The sequence below is a fragment of the Acipenser ruthenus genome, chromosome 21 (genome assembly GCF_902713425.1).
Source record: "Acipenser ruthenus chromosome 21, fAciRut3.2 maternal haplotype, whole genome shotgun sequence".
Taxonomy (NCBI): domain Eukaryota; kingdom Metazoa; phylum Chordata; class Actinopteri; order Acipenseriformes; family Acipenseridae; genus Acipenser; species Acipenser ruthenus.
The window spans coordinates 5,137,389-5,162,309 of NC_081209.1; the positions used below are offsets into that span (position 1 = coordinate 5,137,389).

Consider the following 24,921-nt stretch of genomic DNA (forward strand, 5'->3'; position numbering starts at 1 on the left):
AGGGGCTGGGGCAGCTTGGTTTCAGATGTTTAATGAAAATGTTTTCAAACACTGTAACTATAAACAATAATATAGCTCTCACAAAATACTAGTGCCTTAAAAACATGTATTATTGTTAATGTAATTATATTTGTTTTGTTTTGTGCATGGGGTTGTGTTTTGAGTTCCAGATTCTTTTTAAAATTAAGTTGAATAAATAAAGCACGTTGTTACGCATACACATTAATATCAACAAACAAGAGGCTCCTAATAGTGCGGTGTCGTATCGTGCAGGGGCTTGGAGATACGGGTTTAGAATCGTTCAAGATGACCTTTATAACTCAGCTCTCTGATTCCACACAGCTCGTTGCTATGCGTGTTCCGTGCAACCTGGGCTGGGATCCACGTATTAAAACATACACAACACCACCCATTCTTCTTCTCCCATGATGCTACTGCACTCGCCTCAGCCCTGTGCCGCTGCTGAATCTCCTGCCTCGCTCGCAAATGTCATGTTTTCATACGAGACTGAATAGCAAGCGCTTCACTCAGAGCTGGCGTTTTCACTCAACGCCCGTACTGGATTAATTAGCGTTTCCTGAATTTTTTTCAAAGAGGGATTTAATAACAATAATAAAAAAAAAACAAATTTAAACCGCCTGGATGATTAACACAATAAGACAGGTGCCTTCTAAGGTACTGAACCGGAGATCAACGAACACTTTGGAAGCTGAGAGGGAGCAATTTGACAAGGTGCAGGTACGGTAACGATGAGGTTATAATCTTTATTGTATGTTGTTGCCAGTGTTCCGTTTTAAATTGCTGTTTTTTTAATGGTTTAATACGCTCTTGTGAATTTGTGTGCCACAAGTAAAAGGCCTTTGAAAAGCAGTCGCATTTAAATCAACAATGTCCTCGTTGGCAGCTTGTAACAAGGAAAGCGGGTACAGGTCCGGCTTGTTATTGCAACTCAAGTGAGAAGTTAGCAGTGTTTGAAATCGGATGATAATTACGTTGTATTGGGCAAAATGTATAACTTTCAAACCGTTTGTGTTGAAACGTGATATATATATATATATATATTCTAAGTGGGTTTATCAGAACCAATGTCTAAATTAGTAGCAACTCTGTCTAGCTGAGTGAACATGGAGCTCCTGTGAATGATAGATATTGTGACAATGAATTAGTACACCAATTAGCCAAACACAGAAACGTTTTAGTAAATAGTTCTAAAGTGTACTAATATATACGATTTGTGTTTTTCATTAATACCAAACGTACTTTATTCAACAGTAAATTAACACTACACATTATGATTTTTTTTTAAAAAAAGGCGATGCAACTGTTAGTTTTTCTCAACTGTAGATTGCAACACCACCTGTTGCCCCAACCTTTAACTTGCGGGTTGAATCGGAGGGTATACACACATACATACATACATACACACATACATACATACAAAGCAGTAAATGCTTTCTCTGTGGAGTAAGCGAGGCGTGCTCATTTTGTAAAATACAAATCTCCAGGTAAAATGTTAGTTTAACGCACACATATAGAGCAACAGATTAATTACATATATATATATATATATATATATATATATATATATATTCCACAAGTACAGTGTGTTGGCGACTTTATACTGCATTTTCCTCGTTATTTTCAACAGTTATGTTTGCTTACATTTCCCAAAGTTGGTTATCTAGCAGGAAAAAAAAGTCCAGCTCATTGAAAAAAACAAACAAAAAACGGCGTGATGTTATCGCCCACCTGCTGCAATAGGATACTATATATTGGCGTTTATAGTAGAAACAAATGACAGCTAAATAAACACACCCAACAGGCTTACTGGCAATAAAGTTCATTCACACCTGCCTGTGTGGGACCTGCAAACCACTGTTTCTTTGAAGTCCCACCTGGGTGTAATTGTATAACTGCTGTGACCGCTTTGCTGTTTGAACCATCATTCTAGAACCGACGGTTTGAATTTAAATATGCCAAACATTCCTCATAAGAAAGAAGTCTGTGAGCTAGGGGGCGCAGTGGTCTAGTTCACCAGTCTTTTACCTCGCTAGGAGATCTAGCTGTGAATCTGGTTCAGGTGATTAATGAAATGGAGTTGGTGTCCTCACCCTGGACCACAGAGGACATTGGACCATATCACAAAACTACCGTTCAGTTCAGAGTTCGAATTGGAAGATATTCCTTTGATAGCACCGTGGACACATTTTCTATATGATACTACTGTATATATTGGAAAAAAAACATTTATTGCTACAGGAAACCAGAAACTAATAATATATGGTCCAAGGCAATACATTATTTAGCAAAATAGTATTGTATAACATAAACTATAGGCTAACTGCTTTAATAGGGACAGTTATTTTAGAAATTATTTGGATATACAGCATTTATGAATGGGCTTATTTAATGATTTGCGTATGTAATATATATTATACACTTTAGTGATGATTTACATATTGTAACATATTGACTGTTTTCAAACTTATGTTAAAAAGGAGCATTTATCAATATTTTCTTTTATTAATTGTTTTTTAATTGACGGTATATTTCACTATAAATCCAGGACTGAATTGCAGAATGTTAACAGCTTGGATTGGTGCTGGTGTCCCTGTGGTTCATGCTCTGAGTTTAGCTTGTTCTTTCAGGGCTTTTCCACTGGAATTGTCATTTAAGTGTGAACGTACTGTATTACCTCTGCGAAGGTCAGGTTGAATGAAATGCATGCTTTCAAAGCTATTATTTACCACTCAAATGAAAAGAGCCAGCGATCTTTATTTTACAGGGCTTTTCAGTCTGTTTCTACCTCTCCACCTTTTGAGTTTCACAGCATATTTGTTACTGTAATTACTCCTCCAAGACAATATCAATAGTGGTAGCATATACTGCAATGAACTTGACAGGTGGAAGCAGGTAATAATGCCACTTTAGTCAAGATAACATTACAAAGCAAAATGCTAATGATTAAATGAGTTCATTTATATAACATACATTTAGGAGTCTTTTAGCTTCTGTTTAAATTGGACACGGCAGGACACATTCTCTTTCTCAGTCACTTGCAGTGCATTAGAGAAGTTAGGAATTAGTAATCCTCTGAAAGCATACTAGCTGTAGCATACTAGTAAAACTGGACCAGCATGGGCCGACCAACTGTAGTGTGTGATTTATGGTAAAGGGTTTTTTTTCTCATTGCTTGACTCAACTGATATTTTCATGAAAGGAAACAACTATATTTTAAATAAATCACAACTATTTTAAATCCATATGGGCAACAACTCTTATAATGACTAATAGATAAGCACAACTGTATGTGTATACAGTGAAGCTGAATGACTCGGCAAAACATTATAGAATGTGACTTTGTAGTGTAAAAACAAATGTGTAATAATTATGGATGAGACACATTTGTGCTATAATTTACTTTAGGCACCTAACAAACACAAGCGTCAAACATTGCAGCGTAAAGTATACAAATACTAAAATTAGTTTCTAACCTGTTGGATAAGATTTCTTTAATTCTGAATCCGGTATTGTTCAGTATGTCATAATCGCATAGGCATCAGAGTCTGCTACAGTATCTCTTTCTGATAGACATCGAGAACCTTTGTGATAACGGGACGTTCCGGGTTCTGTAACTCTTATTGCTTGTTTGATAAGCAGTCAATTAAATGTGTGCCTTTTGTAAAGATAACTGTCAGTTACAAGGCGTTTGATCAACCAGGCACCTGTTATATAATTTGCTCCTCAATGATTGCTGCACGGATATCTCTGCATCGTAATCCTGCAGATTCGGGCGAGATGTCTTCGTGCAGCAATAAGTGCAAACAGTGCAGGACAGATTAAGCAGCAGGGGCCTGATTGGTCAGATTTCGAGATCCTAGTGGTCACTTCAATAACTAAACTAGGGAGGTTCTGAATCCCAGGTCTCGGAGCAGTGCTGGTGTCAGTTTCTAACCTTAGACAGGTCATGTAAAGTAATACAAACCCCTTCCACTGTAGTGAGTGATGGTGTGCTTTACTGTTGATCACACACCGTCCTTGCACTCTTGACAGCCTTTCACATTTATTCCATCTGTGCTCTGAGAACTATTGATCAGTCAGTCCACACCAAGGGCTAGAACTAGATCTGTCTCAATGCTGTTCTCTTATTTTGGTTCCCTCCAATGCAGTGTGCTCCCTCAGGATTCTGGTTCGATTTCAAAGCTTTATTGTTTGAGTTGTAAACGCTGTTGCTATTATTTCTCTACAGGTAATGAAGACTGAAGGACACATTTAGTCCAATTCTCTTTGTCACGTTTGCTTTTTCAAATGTTGATGTTGGTGACCGAGGCTGAATGAAGCAGCATTAGCCTGACACAGTGGTGCTGGGAAGCAGCTGATTGTCTCAGCATTGTATCCAGTCACTTTTGTAATGAGAGTGAGTTGTACTGGGAGAGTCCCACCAGTGACTAATGATTGTAGCTGAATCAGAGCTGCATTGCAATGACTCTTCCCGTGTTGTCTTTCCAATGTGCTGAGGTAGAATTAGCTCCACTTACAGCTGCAATGTCTTGTTTTAGTTTAGTTCTGCAATGTCTTTCTTGCAGTCAACATTTTTGTTTTCCAATTTTAATTCATTCATTTACTAGGGAGTGCTGATGTACCTGTGGCAGGAAGCACTATACTGGCTGGTATTTTAAACACAGACTGATGCAGTCTATACTTACTTAACCATAGCAACAGCATGGCTCTTGGATTGGAGTGTTTCAGAGTGGAAGAATGACTGACTGACTGACTGAATTAATGTATGCATGCATGCTTTTGGAATCCTGTGCTGCCGCTGGTTCTATGGGATCATGGTATTCACAGACTGCTTCTAACCCTGTGACTGGCACTGATGTGCTAGAGAAGCTAACTGCGCTGGCATGAAGACACTTGCTTGACAAAATCCTCCACAGCAGAACCGGGTGTTCCTTAAGAAGACACTGGGCTAACTGAGTGCTTTGCTAGCATTAAGACATAATACAGTTACTGCTATTGCTCTTGCATGTACAGTAAAGTGCCCAATGCAAAATGGTCCACAGTCGCACATACTGCTAATATACAGGCATCGTAATAAAACCTGTAAATACTGATCTTCAGTCTGACCTCCCTGTTGAAGTACATTTATTTAGTGAATTTGGCCTGTTTACATCTAATTATATATTGCTGAATTATAAAGTGCCATTTTTGTGCTTCCGTTTAAATAAATGTTGCAAACACTTGTAGAGTGGTGCAGATGTACAGCTACTACTCTGTATAGAATGCTGTCTACAAATACATTCCAAATGGACTCTAAATCCATGTTATCTTTTCATTAATAGAGCAAGGTTAAAGGGTTTTTTTGAAATCTTCCTAATAACTGATTTGTGTGTGTGTGTGTGTCCCAGTTTTGGAAATGGCTCGGTGAGATTTCCCTTTCCCTTGTTGTTTCTTTCTCTTCAGGAAATATAAACCAGCTTCTGTATAGCTACCACCACCCACTCTGAAAGCTCTCCCGTGTTTGCAGAAAGTCAAAGGACACATCAAGGTTATAGGCGTAGGCGAAAGAGTTACTGTTTAATAGAGTAGCCCGGATCACTACAGGTAACCATATTAACACTGTCGACGGGTCTGCTTATATACCTGTACATGTTATCTGTCTTTCAGCAGTTCAAAATCCTTTTATTTTTACCGTTTACTATTCCGTTGTCATTTCTACTGCAGTCTGTGTTCCTGCTCTGCTCAATCCTCAGTTCTGTACTGTTCTCTTTTCAGGAAGCCCCCAGTTTGGCAACCTTGACTAGCCAGTTCAGCATGTGTGTGGTTGGTTCTTTTGAACTAGTGATGCAGATTTTGCGTATTCAGACGGCCTGCTTGTAAAGCCTGAAAGTATAGCAAAGTAGCGGAGAGAATACTTATACAGCAAAGGTGTATTAGTCAGAAATGATACCATTCACAGAAGCCCTGTAAGGCAGTAAACACAAGAATAATTCAGAATAGTGTAAGTTACTCATCTCGTGTTTCCCCTCCGCTCCAGTGTACACCATAACAAACCAGCCACTGTGTGCTAATGGAAGGGCAGAGCATTGCACCCCTCCTGCATCAACAGCAGGGCTGCTGACTGAGCAGGAGGTGTTAAACCTGGCTCTTAATACAATGAGGGACTTCTATTCAGCCTTCCAATGGTCGGGGCTGCCTGTTATTTTAATTCATTAAAATGCGTCTTTGTACTGGCGATACTGTGTGTGTGTGTGTGTACGTGTGTGTGTTTGTGTGTGTGTGTACTAGGCACACAGTAGATGCTATTGTACAGCAGCTGGATAAAGCACCCCTCCCTCTTCCTGGAATTCATCACGTTGCCTGCTCTGTGCAGACAATATTAAAGTACACCGAGTTTCAGGCTCACCGTGGTCTTTTGATAAGTTCAGAAGTTGTTTTTAGCAGAGTTTAATGTATTTGGTATTGTTATTATTAGTCTAGTAGGCTGTGTGGTCCAGTGGTTAAAGAAAAGGGCTTGGAACCAGGTGGTCCCCGGTTCAAATCCCACCTCAGCCACTGACTCATTGTGTGACCCTGAGCAAGTCACTTAACCTCCTTGTGCTCCGTCTTTCGGGTGAGGCGTAGTTGTAAGTGACTCTGCAGCTGATGCATAGTTCACACGCCCTAGTCTCTGTAAGTCGCCTTGGATAAAGGCGTCTGCTAAATAAACAAATAATAATAATAATAGTAGTAGTACTGTATCATTATGGAGGTTATAATTTGTTAAATAGTTTCAGGACAGTTGTGAATTAAATCTTGGATTAAATAGATTTGGTTTGAATTTATTAAGCTAATTTCATGAACAAATGTCCATAAAATACAAGTTTCTGCACGCAGGTCCTTTTTTAAGGGTTTGAAAATTTAAATGGAATTGAATCTAAGTGCTAAAGAAAGCTATCCCAATTCACGACTTCAGTCTTGGAGTAGGAGGAGATGTAATGTACACCTGAGAACCTTTTTATGCTGAGTGTTAGAAATGCCTGGACTAGATGTAGTAGAAACATCTAAACACAAACAATGCAGTCTGCCCTATGAAATTAGATTGAAATGAGTTCAGTGGTGTGCATGTGTGGCAAGGAGCTGAACAATCCCTCCTAGTTTTATTGTTCTGATTTATGAAATGTTATTGTGGTTTGATTGGGTCTGGAAAGGAAACAAGTGTTGTGAGCTGATACTATTGGTGCATTGGTAGTCATTTGCATTCAACAGAATGCCATGCTTTATGAATCCATTCTCATTGCAGTTATTCTGTATGCTGATGTGTGTGTGTTTAAAAAGCTGCTGTACTTCTACCTTTTATGGGTCTCTCTTTAATCCAATATTTCCTTTTTAAACCAAAGACCTTATTTTGTGCTGTACTCTATGTGACCTTGGAGGCTAGCCCTCACATCTCTGTTGAAATAAGCTGATAAGAAGGAGCATAAACAGGTGCCTGATGTATACAGCAGCATTCAGTCTGGATCGCTGTCACCTCCGACTGGGACACAGCACACGGCTATCTGATGATCTCAAAAAGAAGGGAGTCTCTGTGCAAAACCCGGGACGAGGTGGTAAGCACTGAGGCTTGTATTGCTTTCTGTTTTTGAAACGTTATCCATCCATGTGTGAGTGTGCTGGTGAAAGTGTATTCTCGATTTTGTTGCTTTTCCATTATGTGCAAACATGTGACCTTGCCTGACCCATTTATTCATTTAATGGGGCTGATGCTGCTAGTTTATCCATTTCATCATATGATCAATATCAAAATTCATACTGTATTTCTCCAAGGAGGTAGATGTAAGGATCTTAATGGACTCTGAAATCCATTCTTTATTTGAAGGACATGAGCTCTGCCAGCTGCAGGTCAGTCAAACAATGCCATCGCTGTGCTTCAGCTGCAATAGAATAGAATGGAATAGAATAGAATTGAGACTAGAATAAAGGTCATTAGCTTGCTGGTTAACCTTAATCAATCTCACTATAAAATCATGTAGCAAATTATCATTGTGCTGTATTGTAATTGCCTGAATTGACTGTAAAATCAGATTGCTTTTGAACATTTAAGGGCTGATCTGTAAATCTCAAGACGCAGGCAAAAGTGCAGTTGAAATTCATTATCATTTCACCCCCCCCCCTGCAACTTCTATACAAGAGGCGCATGCACGGACTGTGGTGCCAGGCACTGCATGCTGTGGCTCTCTGTGCTGCTTCAGTAACCAGAGCTGATGCCCTCCTGGTACAATAACTCCTTATCAGACTGGAGCTTTTTGTTTTTTTTTTAGCATTTGCCAGGGCCGGTTTGATATATTAATGAACCAAAGATAGGGTTCCTACCACAAGAGAGGGCTTCATTAAATTGGATCTCTCTACTTGTGTGTCTCCGGCTCTTGGATTCCTTTTAATTGATGCCACAATAAGCCACTGTCTTAAATGAGGTCATGAGTGTGGCCCTAAATGATGTCTTTATGCACTCGGGTATACCAGCTGCAGAATTCCTCAAACAGGCCTTCTCTTCCTCCTCCTCCTCCTCCTCCTCTTTCTTGTGAGATGATTTCCATTACCTTTATTCATAAGCAAGCCGTTATGAATTCGGAATCCATTTCCTGGGTGCAGTGCTTTGATGCTGGGGCGAAATGGTAATGGTTGTGATAAAGGACTTGTGGTTGAAACTTTATCCTTGTTCTGAGCAGTATTTAACCCTGTAATTCCTATGATCCAGTACTCTTCCTGTGTTGTCAGACAGACCTTTATGTGTTTGGTATATGCACAAGGAACGGAAGGCTACAGAAATACTTGGGCATTCGTTGTGCAGTGTTTGAGTGTGTGCTCAGATTTTGGTTTTCCTGTCATTATCATGCGTGATGGAGCGATGCAAAGTACCACGTTTAGGTTTGAAAACAAAACCAGTTTAATGTTAAGTAATCACACAACACACAATTGAAGTTGTTTGCATTTACTTAGGAACCCAGTTGCCTTGCCAATCAGATACAACACAGAAGGAGAAGTAATCCAGCAATCTTGCATTGAGGGGGCGTGGGTAAATCACAGGCAGGCAAAGAGAGACGTTCCAGCCACGTCCTAAATGTTTTTAATCCTGTTGAACCTGGAGTTTCCTCTCTTCTGGAGTAAGCCCTTGAATGGCATTCATTAGCAACATGTATAATTACTTTTGATGACTGTACTGGCTTTTAAAAACATTTCTAGATGCAAGGGCATTGCAGTACTGTAAGTAGATTACAGTAGTTTTTCATATTGTACTGTGATTGTACTCAAGTGCTAAATGTAGACTAGGCTGGGTTGGAAGTGTGTGTGTGTGTGTGTGTGTGAGACACTTCAAAGACTTTGAGAAAGACTTAAAGCCGAAACGCCTTTGAGGAGTGACCCTAAATTTGATAAGAACATCTCGCAGTGGCAAATCATGACAGCTGTCATGATTGTGGCAAACATGCTCTGGACAGAGGTATGAGCTGCTGCTGCTCCTGATGTGTCTTGTAACCCTTCTGTTTCCAGAAGCTCCTATAACATTGTAAGTGCAGTGACCGAAGTCCAACACCTCTGTACAGTTTTCCAGTACCTGTTATTATTGAGGTGAAAGAAGGGCATTGGAACCAAGCCTACCCAACAGCTCTCTGTGTGGCACACCACTGCATTCAGACCCCACCCTAGCACTCCCCAACCTTATAAACAAATACCTCTGGAAGTTTCACTTTAATGTTGTGTGTGTGTGTGTGTGTGTGTGTGTGTGTGTGTGTGTGTGCAGGAATGGCACACCTGTTAGTGTGGCTGGTATCTGAGATAATCATATCTCGAGTATTTGAAACTTTTGAATGGGAGCTAGTCCTCGTATCGCCAGCCTTCCTTTTTTTTCTCAGATGACACTTGCATGCAAATTAATCCAAATTGGAGAAAGCAGACTGCTTTAAAAATAGGACTGGGGAGGAACCAGAGAATATGTGCAATATGTATGTATTTAACCTGGGTAATGAGTCAGGGAGTTGGTTCACTAGCTCACAATTTACAGGTCCAGGCCCCATGTTTGTGTAACAATCAGCCTTTATTTATGCATATGTAAGGGATGTTGGACAAAACCAGGATGCTTCGTCAGGCTCTATATTAAGGACTGATGTCATGGATGAAAGTAGCAGCTGTTGTCACACAGTTTCTATTGTATTGAGCTTTTAGCTGACGTGTAGCCGGATTCTTTGCGTTTATAACATGTTTTAATATGATCTATTTGTTCACTGCTGGTTTGTGTACTAGAGCACGCACACAAGCATATTTGCAATATGTACAGTACAGCACTTTCTTTTTTATGTGTGAGCAGAAGGGTGATGTCTAATGGCAGCAATGCAAAATACACAGTGCCTCGGTAACAGATTTTCTGATAGAACATTTATGAGCCCAGGGGTGTAATAAGGTTGAAATGCTGCTTAAGGGTGTTTTTTACAACATGTTGAAAATGTGTTGGGGCACCAACTAATTGAATCCGTGTCATGTAAATATAAAATTCAGAGAGATGTGTTTTATTTGGCCTCTTGTGAAGCTCCCGCTGCGTGCTGAGCACGCTCCCTCGAGGGCACTGCAGTAACGCAGAGCCCCCTGAAAGGTGTCTTGGGAGTCGAGGTGGTGTTTGTGCCAAGCAGGGAGTGGCTGCAGGGTGTCATTTGAGCCGGAGCTTCAAGTTTGCTGTTCACGTTATATCCTTGTGAAAGGTGCTTTAGTGCCAGGCCAGAAAATGAAACCTTGTTCTTCACATTCCTTAAAGAGGTGTATAAGAGGGGTGATTCCCAGTGGAGGAATCGGCTGATCCACATAAATCAGTGATTCCAAAAAGCTAACGGTAACCACACAGGGGTTGATTTGATCAACTTGCACACCACAGCAGTTAGTTTGTTTTTGTTTGTTTAAGAGAATTTTGAAGTACCAGGGAATCCACCTGAATTGCATCAACCACTTATGTTTAGTGTACAGTGTCAAAAAAAAGTACAAAAAGCAGAACGTTGGTTTGAAACTGCCTCGCTGGCTGCTTGACCGTAACTGTGTGTTGTACAGTACAGCGCTCTGATGATTTGTGAATGAAGCTTAAGTCTGCTCTTTTTCTCTGTTTCAGTGCACCAGCATCAGCAAAGCCATCAGCTCGAGTGAGGCCCCTGTCAAGGAGAAACATGCACGCAGTATCCTTTTCCACAATCATGCCAGATAGTCCTGCTCAACCTATTACCTGACACTAACCAACAACTGCAACATTTAAACACATTTCTTTGCTATCTTGCCTGTTTCATTTCTGTCATATAGGCTACTGTAATTCTATGAAGCCAGGTATTTAACCGAACAAACTAAGAACACAGGGATGGAAATAAGACTCCCATTGCATAGCAGTTTCATCCATTCCTGGTTTTACTATGAGTTTTTAATAAGACACACCTGAGCTTGTTACATACACACTGTGGCTAATCAAGCTCGCAGTAAAACCTGGAATGCGTGAAACCGCTATGCAATAGGAGTCTTATTTCCATCCCAGGGACAGAACCATGTATGTTGTGTTCTATGGTCGAAGTGTTTTACTCCTTTTAAACAAATAGGAGTCTGAAAAAATGCCTCGAGGACTCTACAAAAAATATAGCTTGCCCTCCTGGAGCCGATACTTGGTACTACTGCATCTTCACACTGAAGGGGTTTTCCTTGATTCCTTTGCATGAATTATTTTGGGGACCCACCATGAGAAAGGCGCCTTCACCTTCTGGTCCTACGCCATCGGCCTCCCCTTGCCCAGCAGCTCCATCATCAGCTGGAAATTCTGCCACGTCTTGCACAAAATCCTCCGTGACGGGCACCCCAATGTGAGTAACCCATGTGTGGTGCTCAGGGATGTTATACCCGTAACAGTGTTAGGATTTGTGTTCTTTACAGCAGCGCTGCAGCGCTGCACTCCCCCATTGCACTGGACTTCAGGCCCTGATCTTGTATTCCAGCAATGGTTAAGCAGCTGCTCTGAGCTTGGCATCAACACCACGGAGCTTTATGGTATATGAGCAACACAGGGAGTGGTTTATACACCTGTTGCATTCACAGCAGCCCATGTAAAGCACAGATCCTAGCTGTAATAGTCTGCTGGAAGCATTTTACTAAATTGTGTTTTCTTCAACTTTAAAAGTCAAGGACTGATTGCTAGAAAGGTGTTTGCATTTGACTCCAGGTTTTAAGAAACGAGGTCCTTAGAAAATAATTCAATAAAATTAAAGATTTGTATAGTCTTCCTTTTTAAATGGGAACTACAGTAGAAAACTGCACCCGTCATTGCCTTCTCTAATGGGGGTGTGTTTACAGTGCCTTTCTTCTGAGGTGTCCAATGGGACGTCAACGATGTCCTCCGAATGTCTAGAGATTATATGAAACTCATTTGTCCCATTCTCTCTATTTGTAGGTCCTCCAGGACTGTATGAGACACCAGAGTAATATTCGGGAAATGGGGAGCTTGTGGGTGAGTGAGTGACGAACCGCATGGCTGATTCCTTGAAATGTTTTTATAAAAGTTGATTTGGTTCAAATAATAATGCATTTTGAAGATTTGCACTCAATGGTCCTGCTTGTCTCACTCTCTGGCATGCATTTATTAAGATGAGTAACACTGAAAGAGTTTTGAATTTCACCTCATCTGGGATTAAGGGTTTAACTGTGTGGATGGCTCTTGAAGACTGAGTTGTTCTTGTGATGAGTGAACAAGCTGTAATGCCATATGCTGAAAATCCAAACCAAGCATTTTCATATGTTGTTTTTCAAGGGTCATTTACATGATAAGTATGGACAGCTGGTGGCGATCTACTCCTCGCTTCTGATCAACAAGATGAATTTCCATGCAAAGGTAAAGGGCGGCAGCGTTTTTTTATTATTTCACAATAAGAATTAAACATTGTTGGAGTGGGGGCGAAGACCAGTCTGTAATAATGTCAAGATATGGAATCTGGTGTAGTGTACAGGTGTTGGATATCTTGTTAAACCGCGTTAGAAAATGGGTCTTTGCACATTGTATCTGATGATTTGAGTACTACAAGTCACATATATATATTGTATAGGGAGCTGTCCAATTCAGGCTGATTTTAGTGGGTTACCCCCTTTAGTGACCTTTAGTGGGTAAAAAAAAAATAGCTTGTATCTCACTTAGCACCCTATCATTTTTATAATATATAGATACGTAAGAGTAATTCGACAGTGTAGTTTATTTCAGTGTGACATCATTTCCATCAGATGTAATGCAGCTCATACTAAGAGATTTCAGATGGCTGGATCACATCAGTGTCGGGGTCTCCTGTATATTGTGTAGGATAGTGGCTCCACTATTCAGAATGGAATTGCTGGGTTTGTTGCACAACAGGTCTATTTAAAGGATCTGATGTGTTTAGATTTAGATCTGCCAGCATTGCTGCTGATAGCACTGTCATTACTAACTTCCAAAAAGAAAAATGTCGTTTTTTCTTCACAAAGCTCATATTTCCCTATTCCCTTGTTTGTTCGAAGCGCACTCAATTCCCAGGAAACCTGGAGATGCAGGATGAGGAGCTGGAGAAGGCTGCTGGAACAGACATCAATTACGTGTAAGGCTACTCGCAATCATGAGCATGTACACTCCACTCTCAAAAGTCTTCCAACAGGATGTATTGATGTATTTATTTATTCTAGTTTCCAGCTTACAGTGGACTTGTTTGATTACCTGAGCTGTGAACTGAAGCTTGCTGAGACTGGTGAGTAGTTCTGACCAGTAACTTGTGGGCATCTAATGAGATTTGTGGTTCTTTGAGTGGTGCAATCCTCAGCCCCTCGTCATCCCTTCCATTCCAGGTCTTTATTCCAAGCAAGTAGTCAATTGAACCTCATAAGGGCTAATCTCATTTAAGACGAGATTGGATCAAAAACAAACCCTGGAGGTAATAGGGATCCTATTTTCTGTGGACCGCACTCCTATAATGTGCTATTTCTATCCTGTGATGTGTACCTCCTGCATTCAGGACTGCACTGAGTTGATAAACAGGTTTGACACAAGTTCTCCTTGTTCAGTGTTAAAGTGGCATGGTGGTGCAATAGGTAGAGCATGCGAATCCATTATCTTCAGCATTGTTTTAACCCAATTCAGTGAGTTTCCTCAGGTCCTGTGCAGTGGTATGGGAGGTATTGTACTGTACAGTGTGTTTACTTGCTAGTGTCAGGCCCAGGCAGCAATCGCAGCATGCTTCCCCCTGGGGCTGTGACCAGGAAGTCAACCTCAGTGCTGTCTCACAGATATCATTAACAATCAGCATGTTCCACCACACCCCATTCCACCTGCCGATGACAACATGCTCTGCAATTAACCCTTCCACTGCCGGGATCTGTCTGCCTCTGCTTTTTTTTCTTTCTTTCCAATTGGAATGTTGGCTTGTGAATCTGAAAAAATGAAGGAATTGGCATACTGGCTTATAATGCAGGAGTGGTCAGTCACGGTCGTGGAGGGTCATTCCACTCCAGGTTAACTGGTCAAATGAGAGAATTAACTACTTCAGGGTCTTTGGTCACCCCTGTTACAAGGCGTCCAACCAGCACAAATATGCCAATATACAAGCACAGCTTGGTACTTTTAGAAGTTGTAATCTAAAAGTACCAAATTCCCCAGAGGGTGAATTTATACTGTAGACCCACTTCTTAGCATTTACTACATACAGTAACGATCCTGTGAATTGTTATTGTTGGATCATTAAAATGGAACCTCTTGTGGCTAAGTGTTACATTGTCAAATAAATAAGGAATGACCTGTAACAAAAGCAGTCCTTCACTAAAGCTTTCATGAAAGGTCCCACCCATTCCGCTGGGTAATTTGCAATTAAATTGGCAGTTTTGTTATCGTTCATCTAGTCAATAGGAATGTCTGTGGGTTTTGTTTAAGTGTTTGCCAGTGAGTGGTTCACATGCTCTTAAGTAACAAGCTAACTGGTAACCCTTACAAATCCAAAATTAAAAAATCAGCCAATTCTGAGCCTCTCAAGTCAATTGGTTAGGCGTGCTGTGAGTATTAAGCAGCCACTTTGAAAGCTAGATGAAGTCAAACAAGTCAAACATGGTGCCAGATATAATTGCATGTTCTTTGGAATGTTGTTCATTTAAATAAAGTGTTTAGCTTTAAACACAGCTTGCTTCCAGCTTAATCAACACTTCAAGCTCAACCGGAGTTTGCGAGTTCTCTATCTTGTTGGTATATCCAATTTAAAGCGTTTTCATTCCCCTTTTGAGGGACATGGCCCAGGTTTTACGATGGGCTTGATTAGACACAATGTCTAGGTAACAAGCACAGTAAGAACCTGGAATGGATTGAACTTGTATGCAAGTGGGAGTCTTCTTTCCATCCCTGCAGCGTTTTGAGATCTCTCCTCCCTGTGTTTGTGTGCAGTGTTCAGGCAGCTCAACACCTCCATCGCTGTGTCTCAGACTTCCTCCGGGCAGTGCAGGCTGTCTCCAATGATCCAGGTGATCCAGGACTGCAGTCACCTCTACCACTACATCGTCAAGCTGCTCTTCAAACTGCATGCGTGTGAGTGGAGCTGTGAGAGACGCAGCCATGTCAGTCTCAGCACGGCAGCTCTGTGTGTGCCTGCCTGCCCTGTCCAAATACTTTGACCACCAAACACAAACTGCTGCTTCTCCACTGAGGGAATTGTTTGTAAAAGTGCTGTGTTCAGACACCCAGCTGAGATCAACATTATAAAAATAAAGGGTGTTGTGCCCAGTATGATAAGAATGCCTCCATGCTTAATGATATCCATCATTAAGCCCCGATATAGATCATTATCCACGAAGAGCATTGCTACTGCGCTTTCAATTGCTCTTTGGCTTGTGTCCATTGCAGGTTTGCCAGTGGAAACATTGCAAGGTCACAGAGAGCGGTTCCATGACCAGTTCCACAGGTAAGTCCAAGGATTAATGCTTTAAAAGGGATTATAAATAGCTTGCTTTAGAACAACCATGAATGCATTCGAGACGGCTGCAAGTCAGGGAGGTGTGTTTTCGCTCTGTTAGATGCAGTCTTGGTCCGAGTTTAAGTCTTGTAAATATACTGTATCCATTCTAGTCCAGACTATTCCAAGCAGGTCTTTATTTCTTGAACTGAGCAGCCAGAGCCTTGTTGCAACCAAGTCTGTGTTTGTTTAATGGAATCTAGGTGTTAAATGAAGCAATGAAGGGCTTGTCTGGAACACTGTCTTGAATTAGAATGGACTGCACATTTAGAAAATGAAGAATGTATCAGTTACATGTTGCTGAGGCAACAGCAGTTTCTTTGATTGATTGGGATTTGAACTTGGCAGATAGTGCCACCGGGTGGCCACATGGTATAACAGTGATGAGAGTGTCCCTTGAAGTGAATGTCATTTTATTTGTCTGCACTCCCATAACTGTTTATAACAATGTAATTCAGGAGTTCAAATGATTTGCAGGTATACCTACAGTATTTCACAAACACGTGTTTTTATGTTTCAGCCTTAAAAACTTCTTCAATCGAGCGAGAGACATGCTGTACTTCAAGAGACTGATCCAGATCCCAAAGCTGCCTGATGTAAGAGGGCTGGGATCAGCATGCTAGATTACTACCCATATATATGGGGATGGTGGAAATGGTGGTGGTGTTGAAATCCAAGGGAAAAGATTTACATGACAATGTATTAAAAACCAAGAACCATGAGTCACACATGCAGACACCAGGGTATATCGGTAATAAATAATAATGATCACCCCCACCCTATTCCAATCCTATTCCTCAATAAGACGTTCTATCTACACCTGAAACTACTCTGCTTTAGTCCTTGATTTTTCATTCAATGAAACCCTTGCACTGTAACAGTTCTAACAGACTCTCTACTGTGATGCTGTACTGGAGATGTTTCATCTTGCCAGGGCTTGTAGTTAATGGCCAGTTCTTGAACACCTTGAGATGTAATAGAAAGACTTGGCTGACACCAGTGACCTCTCTCCCTCTCTGTCTAGAGCCCTCCTAATTTCCTGCGCGCCTCTGCGCTGGCGGAGCATGTCAAGCCCGTGGTGGTGATGTCTGATGAAGTGCCAGACGATGAAGAACCAGAGGCTCTGATAGAGGTCACCTCCGCCCCACAAACCCAACAGCAGGTTCGTGGATATAGTGGAGGCGTGTGTGTGTTTTGAGAACCGCTGAGCCAGCTGTGTAACAAGCTCAGGTGTGTCTGTAATAAACGCCTAGTAAAACCAGGAATGGATCAAACGGCTATGCAATGGGAGTCTTATTTCCATCCGTGAAAATCCGAAATGCAAGCCTGCTGGAACTCTCCCATTCCAGTGGGAGAGTTGTCTCCCAGGACTCTGCTCTGCAGTACAAGTTTTATTATGGGGTAAACAACATGGATTTGAATATGATTTGATGTAGTGTTTTTATTTTCCAGAATGTGGTGGATATGTTTGATCAGGCCTTCGGCCCTCCGTCGAACGGTTTTGATGACAGGTAAGATCAGCGTTGGCTCGGATTGTGTGCTTCTGCCTTTTAAGATGCTCTTGGTTTGCTGTTTCAGTAGGTAATGTCCATTAGTGTAAATGAGAAAGTCCATGGAGAAATAATCAACATGACCCCCTCCCCAGTATTACTTCTCTGCTAGTTCCTCTAGCTGTCTGCACCCTGTTTCGTTAGGTTGTAGGTTTGCAAAATAAAATGTTGATTCTCAAATATCTGTTCTACCAAAACCCTTTGTTCTGATGCTCCCCTCTGTTTACAGGGACGTGCAAATAGACAATCTGAAGCGAGAAGTGGAGATGCTTAGAGCCGACCTGGAGAGGATCAAATCAGAGGTACTTTGAGAGAGATTGACGAGATTACAAACCTTCCATTCAAGTGAGCATCATATTAATCTATAATAAAATCAACATACAATCAGACCAGATATTAAACAAGAGGTCCTGATGCTTTCTGGAGATGCTCTTTCTTTCGTCAAGCTCTGCAAGGGTTTGTAAATCCTTTCATTTTGCAATAATTCTGACTACTCTTCACTATTAAATTACATTGATTTTTTTTTTTGCCTCACCTCCAGATTTAACAAACAGTAAAACAGTTGAATGCCTTGAGCAAGTGGCAGACATTTCAAGTTAACGATTTTAATGGAATTAACTAAAACGACTGCCGCAGAGACTAACAGTAGCTTAATCAGAGACTTTATGGGAGGAGGAGGAGATGGAGCAGTTCTAGTAGTCATGGTAGTGACAGTGGTAATCATCATATCGGTAGTACTGGTATTAGTTGTTGTAATAATGGTGGTGGTAGCAGTGCTAGGATGAGCCTGTTGAAACGTGCGCTCCTCTGTTCACAGGCCCAGCGCTACATCACTCAGCTCAAGTCTCAGATCAACAGCCTGGAGGCGGAGCTGGAGGAGCAGCGAACGCAGAAGCAGAAGGCGCTGGTGGAGAACGAGCAGCTGCGCATGGAGCTGGAGAGCCTGCGGAGGCAGCGGGCCGAGGGGGAGAGCCAGCTGGGACAGGTCCTCGAGGCGGAGAGTAAGACCCTACTCCCCTGCAATAACACAGACCGGCCTGGACTCCTGGCTGTTTAACACTCTGTGCATTTGATAGATTACACTTTTTTCTGCACATCTATTGCTAAAAACAGCTGCATTTCTCTGAAATTTGACTTTTTTTTTTCCCCAAATGTTTGTCGATTTGGACTTTTTTTTAATATACAAATGGTATCCTTGAAGTGTGTTCTGTGATATAAATATGAAAGTTCCCTAAATGGCCTGTACGAAGCACCATGTACTGCATGACACCGACTTGAGCTTACTATTGTATTCTAGCAAGTGGTGCAATCTTAAACTGAATAATCCGTTCCCAGGTGTGCTGATTTCATGATTCATTCCCTCGTTTTTTTTTTCCAATTGTAGAAAGAGCCCAGGCCACAGAGCAGCGTTACAACAAGCTGAAGGACAAGCACAATGATCTGGTCAGCAGCCACGCAGAGCTCCTCAGAAAGGTAACCCTGTCGAACGCAAAGCTGCTTTTTAATTACCCTGTTAACAATCATTAACTAAGCTCTTTAAATAACTCCCTGAATGAATGTGCTGTTTCCATGTGGCACCCTCTCTATACAAGGTTAAACCTATAGTACCCCTCAGAAGAACATGCCACAGTGAGAATAGCAGCACTGACATTTATAATGACAAGCAATTGTGTGTTTTGGCATTATTGCTTAACCTTTTTCAGTGTTGTTGCCGAGAGGGATTGTCACAAATTACAGATTGCACACAGCTACTCGCTCTTTCTAGTTGTCTGAAGCTCGTTTTGATCTTGCTAGCAAATTGATATCTTTAAGATATCGCAGCACTTTGAGTTAAACAGAAGCAGATTTAAAAAATATTGATGCAGACACAAGTTATACCATTGTAAAATTATTTATAAAAGATTTGAATTGAAATGTTTGACCATTCGAAATGTTAAATGATTATTATAGGAAACTGTGCTCCCTCAATGCTTTAGGACTTGTACTGTATACTGTATATCAACACGCAGTACTCCATTCCCCAAACCCGAACCAGGTGAAACCTCCAGGTTTTCTGTCTCTCCAGAGTGCGGACACTTCAAAAATGCTGAGCGCGACCCAGCAGTCTCAGGAGGAGGTGGCCAGAACCAAACAGCAGCTGGCATTCGAGGTGGAGCAGGTCAAACAGGCGTCCGAGATGAAGGTAGGGTGCCAGAATCCATCCCTCCTTGCAGCAGTCCTAGACTGGAAAACCAAGATAAATGTCTCGATGCCAATGAATTGTGCTGTTTATTGCATGTGAACCGCTAAAGAATATTGAGTTATTGTTCTCTGTTGTTTGTTTGTTTGGTCAGCTCCTACCTGGTTTATGTATAGATCTGAATCTGCCTTTGCTGGACCAGGTTTGAAGTTGAGTGCTCATTAACTCTCTTGTTTTATTCTGCTCACTCTGGCTCCAGATTGAAGAACAAAATGTTCAGCTGGAGAGACTCCGAAGGGAACTGGAGGCCAGCCGGGCTGAACTATCCCACATTCAGAGCACGCTGCAGAGCTCCGAGCAGGTAAAGCACGATGCACATGGGGGTTAGTGTTCCTGCTTGCCAGGGATGAGCCTGATGAAGTCTTACACATTACCTTACACAATGTGAAATAGAAGTAAAATCAAAATCAATTTGATTGGCTATGTATGAGTCCATTTGTAGAGGGAATGGCAGAAGGTTCGGAGACTGACAAAGCTTTACTTCAGTTTGCATGTTGCTATGTGTATATGGCATGCAAACAAGTTTCCTGGTGTCGTGCAAATTTGATGTAAATGTCCTGCCATACAAAGAGTCAACATTTCATCATGTTCTCCCAATGCAAACGGGAAACCTGACCAGCCTTGTAGGCTTATTCTAATAGCAGCACCCTGTATGCCTATTAGACTTTTAATATGTAAAAGAAAAAAAATCAGTGTAAGATACTAAAACTGAAGTTGTTATTTAAGCCTTTAGACACAGTCTGTCCATTTTTAATTCAGTCGGTGTAAACTAAGATGTTGGGGGAGTGTCTGAATATTTAAGTGAGGTTTTGCTTTGATAAGATTGATGATCAGTACAGAAGGACAGGGAGAGCACTCCAATCGGAGAGCACGCCAAGCAATTTTATAATGATCCAATAACCAATCAATACGTTTGTCTGTGTGGTCAGTCTGGGCAGAAGCTGAGCAGCATACTGGGGGGTCTGCAGGAGGAGGAGGGGGTGCTGAGGAAGAAGCTGGCACAGCAGGAGGCGGAGCTCTGCTCTCTGAAGAGCGAGGTTCAGCAGAGCCAGTCCTCACTCCAGCAAGAGAAGGAAAGGAGCTCTCGGGAACTGGGGGAGCTGCAGGGGAGACTGAGGGAGAAGGTGAGCCGAGTAGGCGGAGGAAAGTCAATCCCACCCCCTAGCTAGATCACTTCTCACTGCTTTCACATAGCCTACCAGATGATGGCGTAGGTCAGGATCTAAAACACTGGGAACATTTTAAAAGACTAGATTCTGTGCTTTTAAATTAGATTCACCCCAATAGGGGATAATGGTGTGCTAACAAGAAACAAGACTTTTCTCATTCCCAAACTTTTTTCTTATGTTATGAAATGACTTTTTAAAAATCTGTTCTGTAAGGATTCACTTATGTCATTTTTCTTATGTAATTTGTAATTATTTTGCCGCACTTGAGTAACTGCTGGAATAGTGAACATTACACAAGGGTTCTGTCCATTACTATCCGGTGAATAACCCTCCTCTCACGCTTGTTCTTTGTGACTCAGTCGAGCCAGGAGGATCTTCTCCAGCAAAAGCTCCTGGACGAGCAGTTCAGGCTTCTGCAGGGGACGGTGGCGGAGGCTGAGAACATCATTCAGGACGCCGTGGCCCGGCTGGATGACCCCCTGCACATCCGCTGCACCAGCTCCCCAGGTACGTGAGGAGAGCAAACCACGGGGCTCTGCTCCTTCCCAGTGTGGAGATCCGCTTCACCCGCTGTGCTTAAACTCAGTGTGGCAGGCAGGGAGATGCATGACACTGACCCAGCTTGCCTTCATTCTTGCAGATTACCTGATCTGCAGGGCAGAGGCCACGCTGGGCTCTATCGACTCTGTGCAGCGCGGACACGCTGAGTACTTGAAGAACATGGGAGGTAATCGAGCACACAGCCCTCACCTGATCCTTGAGCACTTTTGTAGACAGAGATGCAATACAACAATAAACCAGTACATGGAGGGGGGGTAACTCTGAGTTCTGATGGAGAACTGTTTCACATTGAAACACATGGCAGTCTCATTGTACTTGTAGTTCATCTTTGTATTATTTGTATTGAAACGGAGGACATTAGTATTAGTAAGTGTTTGAGTGCTGTGTTTTCTAGTTGCAATGGTAATGCAGTAAGAACGTTTCTATATGAACTCTGGTTCCTAGATGCTGGGAGCCTGGTGCGACCCCTCACTCAGTTTGCCCACCTGACTGCAGACACCATAGTGAATGGCAGTGCCACTGCACACCTGGCACCCACTGACCATGCCGATAGTAAGTACCGCTAGCCTGTTCTGTTCAGGACATGTGAATTAACAATGCCCAGTACAACACCAACACTCCGTATTGAGAATGTGTGTGTTTTTCCTTCCAGAGCTTACTGACAGCTGCAGGGACTGTGGGAATGTAAGCTTACAGTTTTTGAAAGACATGAAGAGCAAACAGTCTTTGGCACGCGCGAGCCCGGCGGCTATCAAACTGATCATTGAGAAGATCCTGCAGCTGGGCAAGGTAAGGGGGGCAGTGCAGCCTCGAGTAATGGGAGAGCTTCACAAAGGACTGGCGAGTCATGGTCTTGACGAGTTCACTGACCTGACTCCTATGGTTATCACTGTTGTACAAGCAGTGAAATATGAGTTTAATATTGGGGTTCACAGGGGAATACAAAGCCCAGATAACCAGACTGTTCCATTCGCTGAAGTGAGAGCCCGCTTGTCGAGTTATAGTAATAATCAGGTCTTCAGTGTTACAGCTAAAAACGCTTTGCTTTCCTCCTTGTGTAGGACCTGAGGCCTAAAAGCATGGACTTCAACCAGGAGGAGCTGGGAGACATGGTGGATAAAGAGATGGCAGCTACTTCAGCAGCCATTGAAGAGGCAGTCAGAAGAATTGAGGTGAGCAGAATACACTGAACAATGCAATGGAATCTGTGCACTGTGAAACGCAGTTTGGACCGACTCTAGTTCTTAAATCCCCACGAAGGGATGATATTACTTTTTTGAAATGGCGGCACTCTGTATTTCCCACAAAAACTCATAGCGGGTTATCTGAAGGTTCCATCCCTGGTTCTCTGCAATCAGGTATGAGTTACACAGCTGTTTGCACGCACAGCGTACCTTCCCTGAATTGTGCCACTTGCTGTAATTGCCCTACATCAGCACCTCACTGCCCCCAGTGGGTCCTTGTTCTGGACGTCAGTCTCCCCCCAGTGCTGGCATGCAGGTGCTGCAGTTCTCCTCGCATGTTGCAGTGCAATTCAAGACCCCCGTTGCATATCTTTTTTCCCCTGAATCAATTGTTTTCACAACATTGTACTTTGCTTGTTTTTCTACAGGAAATGATGAACCAGGCTAGAAAAGACAGTTCTGGAGTGAAGCTGGAGGTCAATGAAAGGTCAGTAGGAGGAGACTGTGTTAAAGCGCTTTATGATGGTGTTCCACTATGAAAGGCGCTATATAAAATAGATTGATTGATTTAAACAAGCAGCAGAATAATCTGCAGGGTTGGAGGAATGTGTCTTTCTATTCCTATGCTTGGTCATGGTGTTGGCAGATGCCAGGATTAATCTTGCATGTTGTGAAAATGAGACAGTTTTTACAGTAGCAGTTCAGCTGAGCCTTTTATATTGGAGCTTTGCCTGCTGCTGCACTACCAGAATTTCACGGCAGAGGGCACTGTGGGCACACCAATGCACAGTAACTCAATGGCGCTCTGGAGACCTAGGTCTGTATTTGATTCCCATTTGTTCCCTCCAGGGATAAAGTTGAACCATTGTTTATGAAGGGAAACGCACACCAGTAGTGATACAAAAGTGGAAATAAATGTAGAAAAGATAGACTTTAACTTGCTTTTGTTACATTAACTGGATTTGTTTTCATTGCATAAAAAATGGTGCAGGTTGTACTAATAGGAGTTAAAAGCTTTGATAAACTGATTCCATTTTACTGTACTGAATCAATTCAAAAATACATTCACGCTTGTACAGTTAGATTAGTATCATAATGAAAATAATAATGTGTTTATTCATTTTTAGAATCCTGAACTCCTGCACAAACCTGATGAAGGTGAGTTTGTTCCAATTTTGACATTGTGGGGAATATGTTTGGATCATTGACACTATGTGTGCTTTCTTCAGCCGTAACTACAAACACTCAGCCAAAGAAAAGTCTTCCATTCTTTAGGTAGAAGTCTTCAATGTTGAAATGAGTTTGGGTCCCATTCTTCTTCTTGTACCACAATGAAAAATCTCGAAATAGTTCCATGAAGAGAAATAAGTGTGTTTTATTCTGATTTTCAGGGTTACAGATGAGACTTCCTTTGCATAGCAGGTTACAAGAGCTTAGTTACCATGGATACACATTAGCATGTGTCCTCTTGGACATGACTTAGAGTAACATTGCACAGTGCTTTACAATGGCAGCCTTGCTGTACCATTTTCCCTGCTCTTATGAAATGACCTTCCTTTCACAAGGAGAGCTATACTTTTCAAAATCAGACTATTCCAGTGTTATGCAATGTGTTTGGATGGAGATTTTGTAATTATATTTGTTGTTATAGGCTATCCATCTGCTTGTCACGGCCTCAACAGAACTACAGCGGGAGATTGTGGACAGTGGACGGGTAAAATCACTCAAGTGTATATTTGATATATATGTGTATATATATATATATATATATATATATATATATATATATATATATATATAGAGTGTGTGCGTGTGTGTGTGTGTGTGTGTGTAGGTTTTGCTCAAAAGAGCCACCTTCCCAACGTTTCGGAATGTTTACATGCCTTTGTCAAGTGAAACAGTGAAGGTACTTCTAGGATTTGGATGCCATGGTAACATTCATTTATTTTGGCAAAGCTTAATGTGTGACTCTTGTTCTTTTTAAAGGGGGCAGCAACTCAGAAGGAGTTCTATGCTAAGAATTCTCGCTGGACAGAAGGTTTGATTTCTGCATCCAAGGCAGTGGGCTGGGGAGCGACTCAGATGGTGTAAGTCTCCAGAAAAGATATTCCACTATTCTGCAACAGACTTCAGTACTGTTAACAAATCACTAAAATACCAGCTAGTCATACAAAAATTAAGCAGTCTTAGTGTGTGGGGGTTGATTTACTTTAAGCAGTG

General features: G+C 41.8%; 1 protein-coding gene across 1 annotated transcript in view; it reads left to right on the plus strand.

Moving 5' to 3' along the window:
• Positions 1-427: 427 nt before the first annotated feature.
• The window catches only part of LOC117427945 (huntingtin-interacting protein 1-related protein-like), a 28,351-nt gene continuing 3,857 nt past the window's right edge, over positions 428-24,921 (plus strand). The window contains exons 1-27 of the mRNA XM_034046351.3: positions 428-738; positions 11,129-11,192; positions 11,716-11,858; positions 12,443-12,499; positions 12,800-12,880; positions 13,534-13,610; positions 13,696-13,757; positions 15,434-15,574; positions 15,890-15,947; positions 16,519-16,594; positions 17,023-17,160; positions 17,451-17,509; positions 17,778-17,850; positions 18,366-18,549; positions 18,933-19,021; positions 19,614-19,730; positions 19,987-20,088; positions 20,717-20,911; positions 21,316-21,463; positions 21,597-21,683; positions 21,962-22,069; positions 22,170-22,306; positions 22,579-22,689; positions 23,130-23,188; positions 23,829-23,859; positions 24,353-24,415; positions 24,688-24,788. Coding sequence (XP_033902242.3) covers positions 643-738; positions 11,129-11,192; positions 11,716-11,858; positions 12,443-12,499; positions 12,800-12,880; positions 13,534-13,610; positions 13,696-13,757; positions 15,434-15,574; positions 15,890-15,947; positions 16,519-16,594; positions 17,023-17,160; positions 17,451-17,509; positions 17,778-17,850; positions 18,366-18,549; positions 18,933-19,021; positions 19,614-19,730; positions 19,987-20,088; positions 20,717-20,911; positions 21,316-21,463; positions 21,597-21,683; positions 21,962-22,069; positions 22,170-22,306; positions 22,579-22,689; positions 23,130-23,188; positions 23,829-23,859; positions 24,353-24,415; positions 24,688-24,788 — 2,657 coding nt within the window. The 5' untranslated portion in view covers positions 428-642. The remainder of the gene's footprint in view (positions 739-11,128; positions 11,193-11,715; positions 11,859-12,442; positions 12,500-12,799; positions 12,881-13,533; positions 13,611-13,695; positions 13,758-15,433; positions 15,575-15,889; positions 15,948-16,518; positions 16,595-17,022; positions 17,161-17,450; positions 17,510-17,777; positions 17,851-18,365; positions 18,550-18,932; positions 19,022-19,613; positions 19,731-19,986; positions 20,089-20,716; positions 20,912-21,315; positions 21,464-21,596; positions 21,684-21,961; positions 22,070-22,169; positions 22,307-22,578; positions 22,690-23,129; positions 23,189-23,828; positions 23,860-24,352; positions 24,416-24,687; positions 24,789-24,921) is intronic.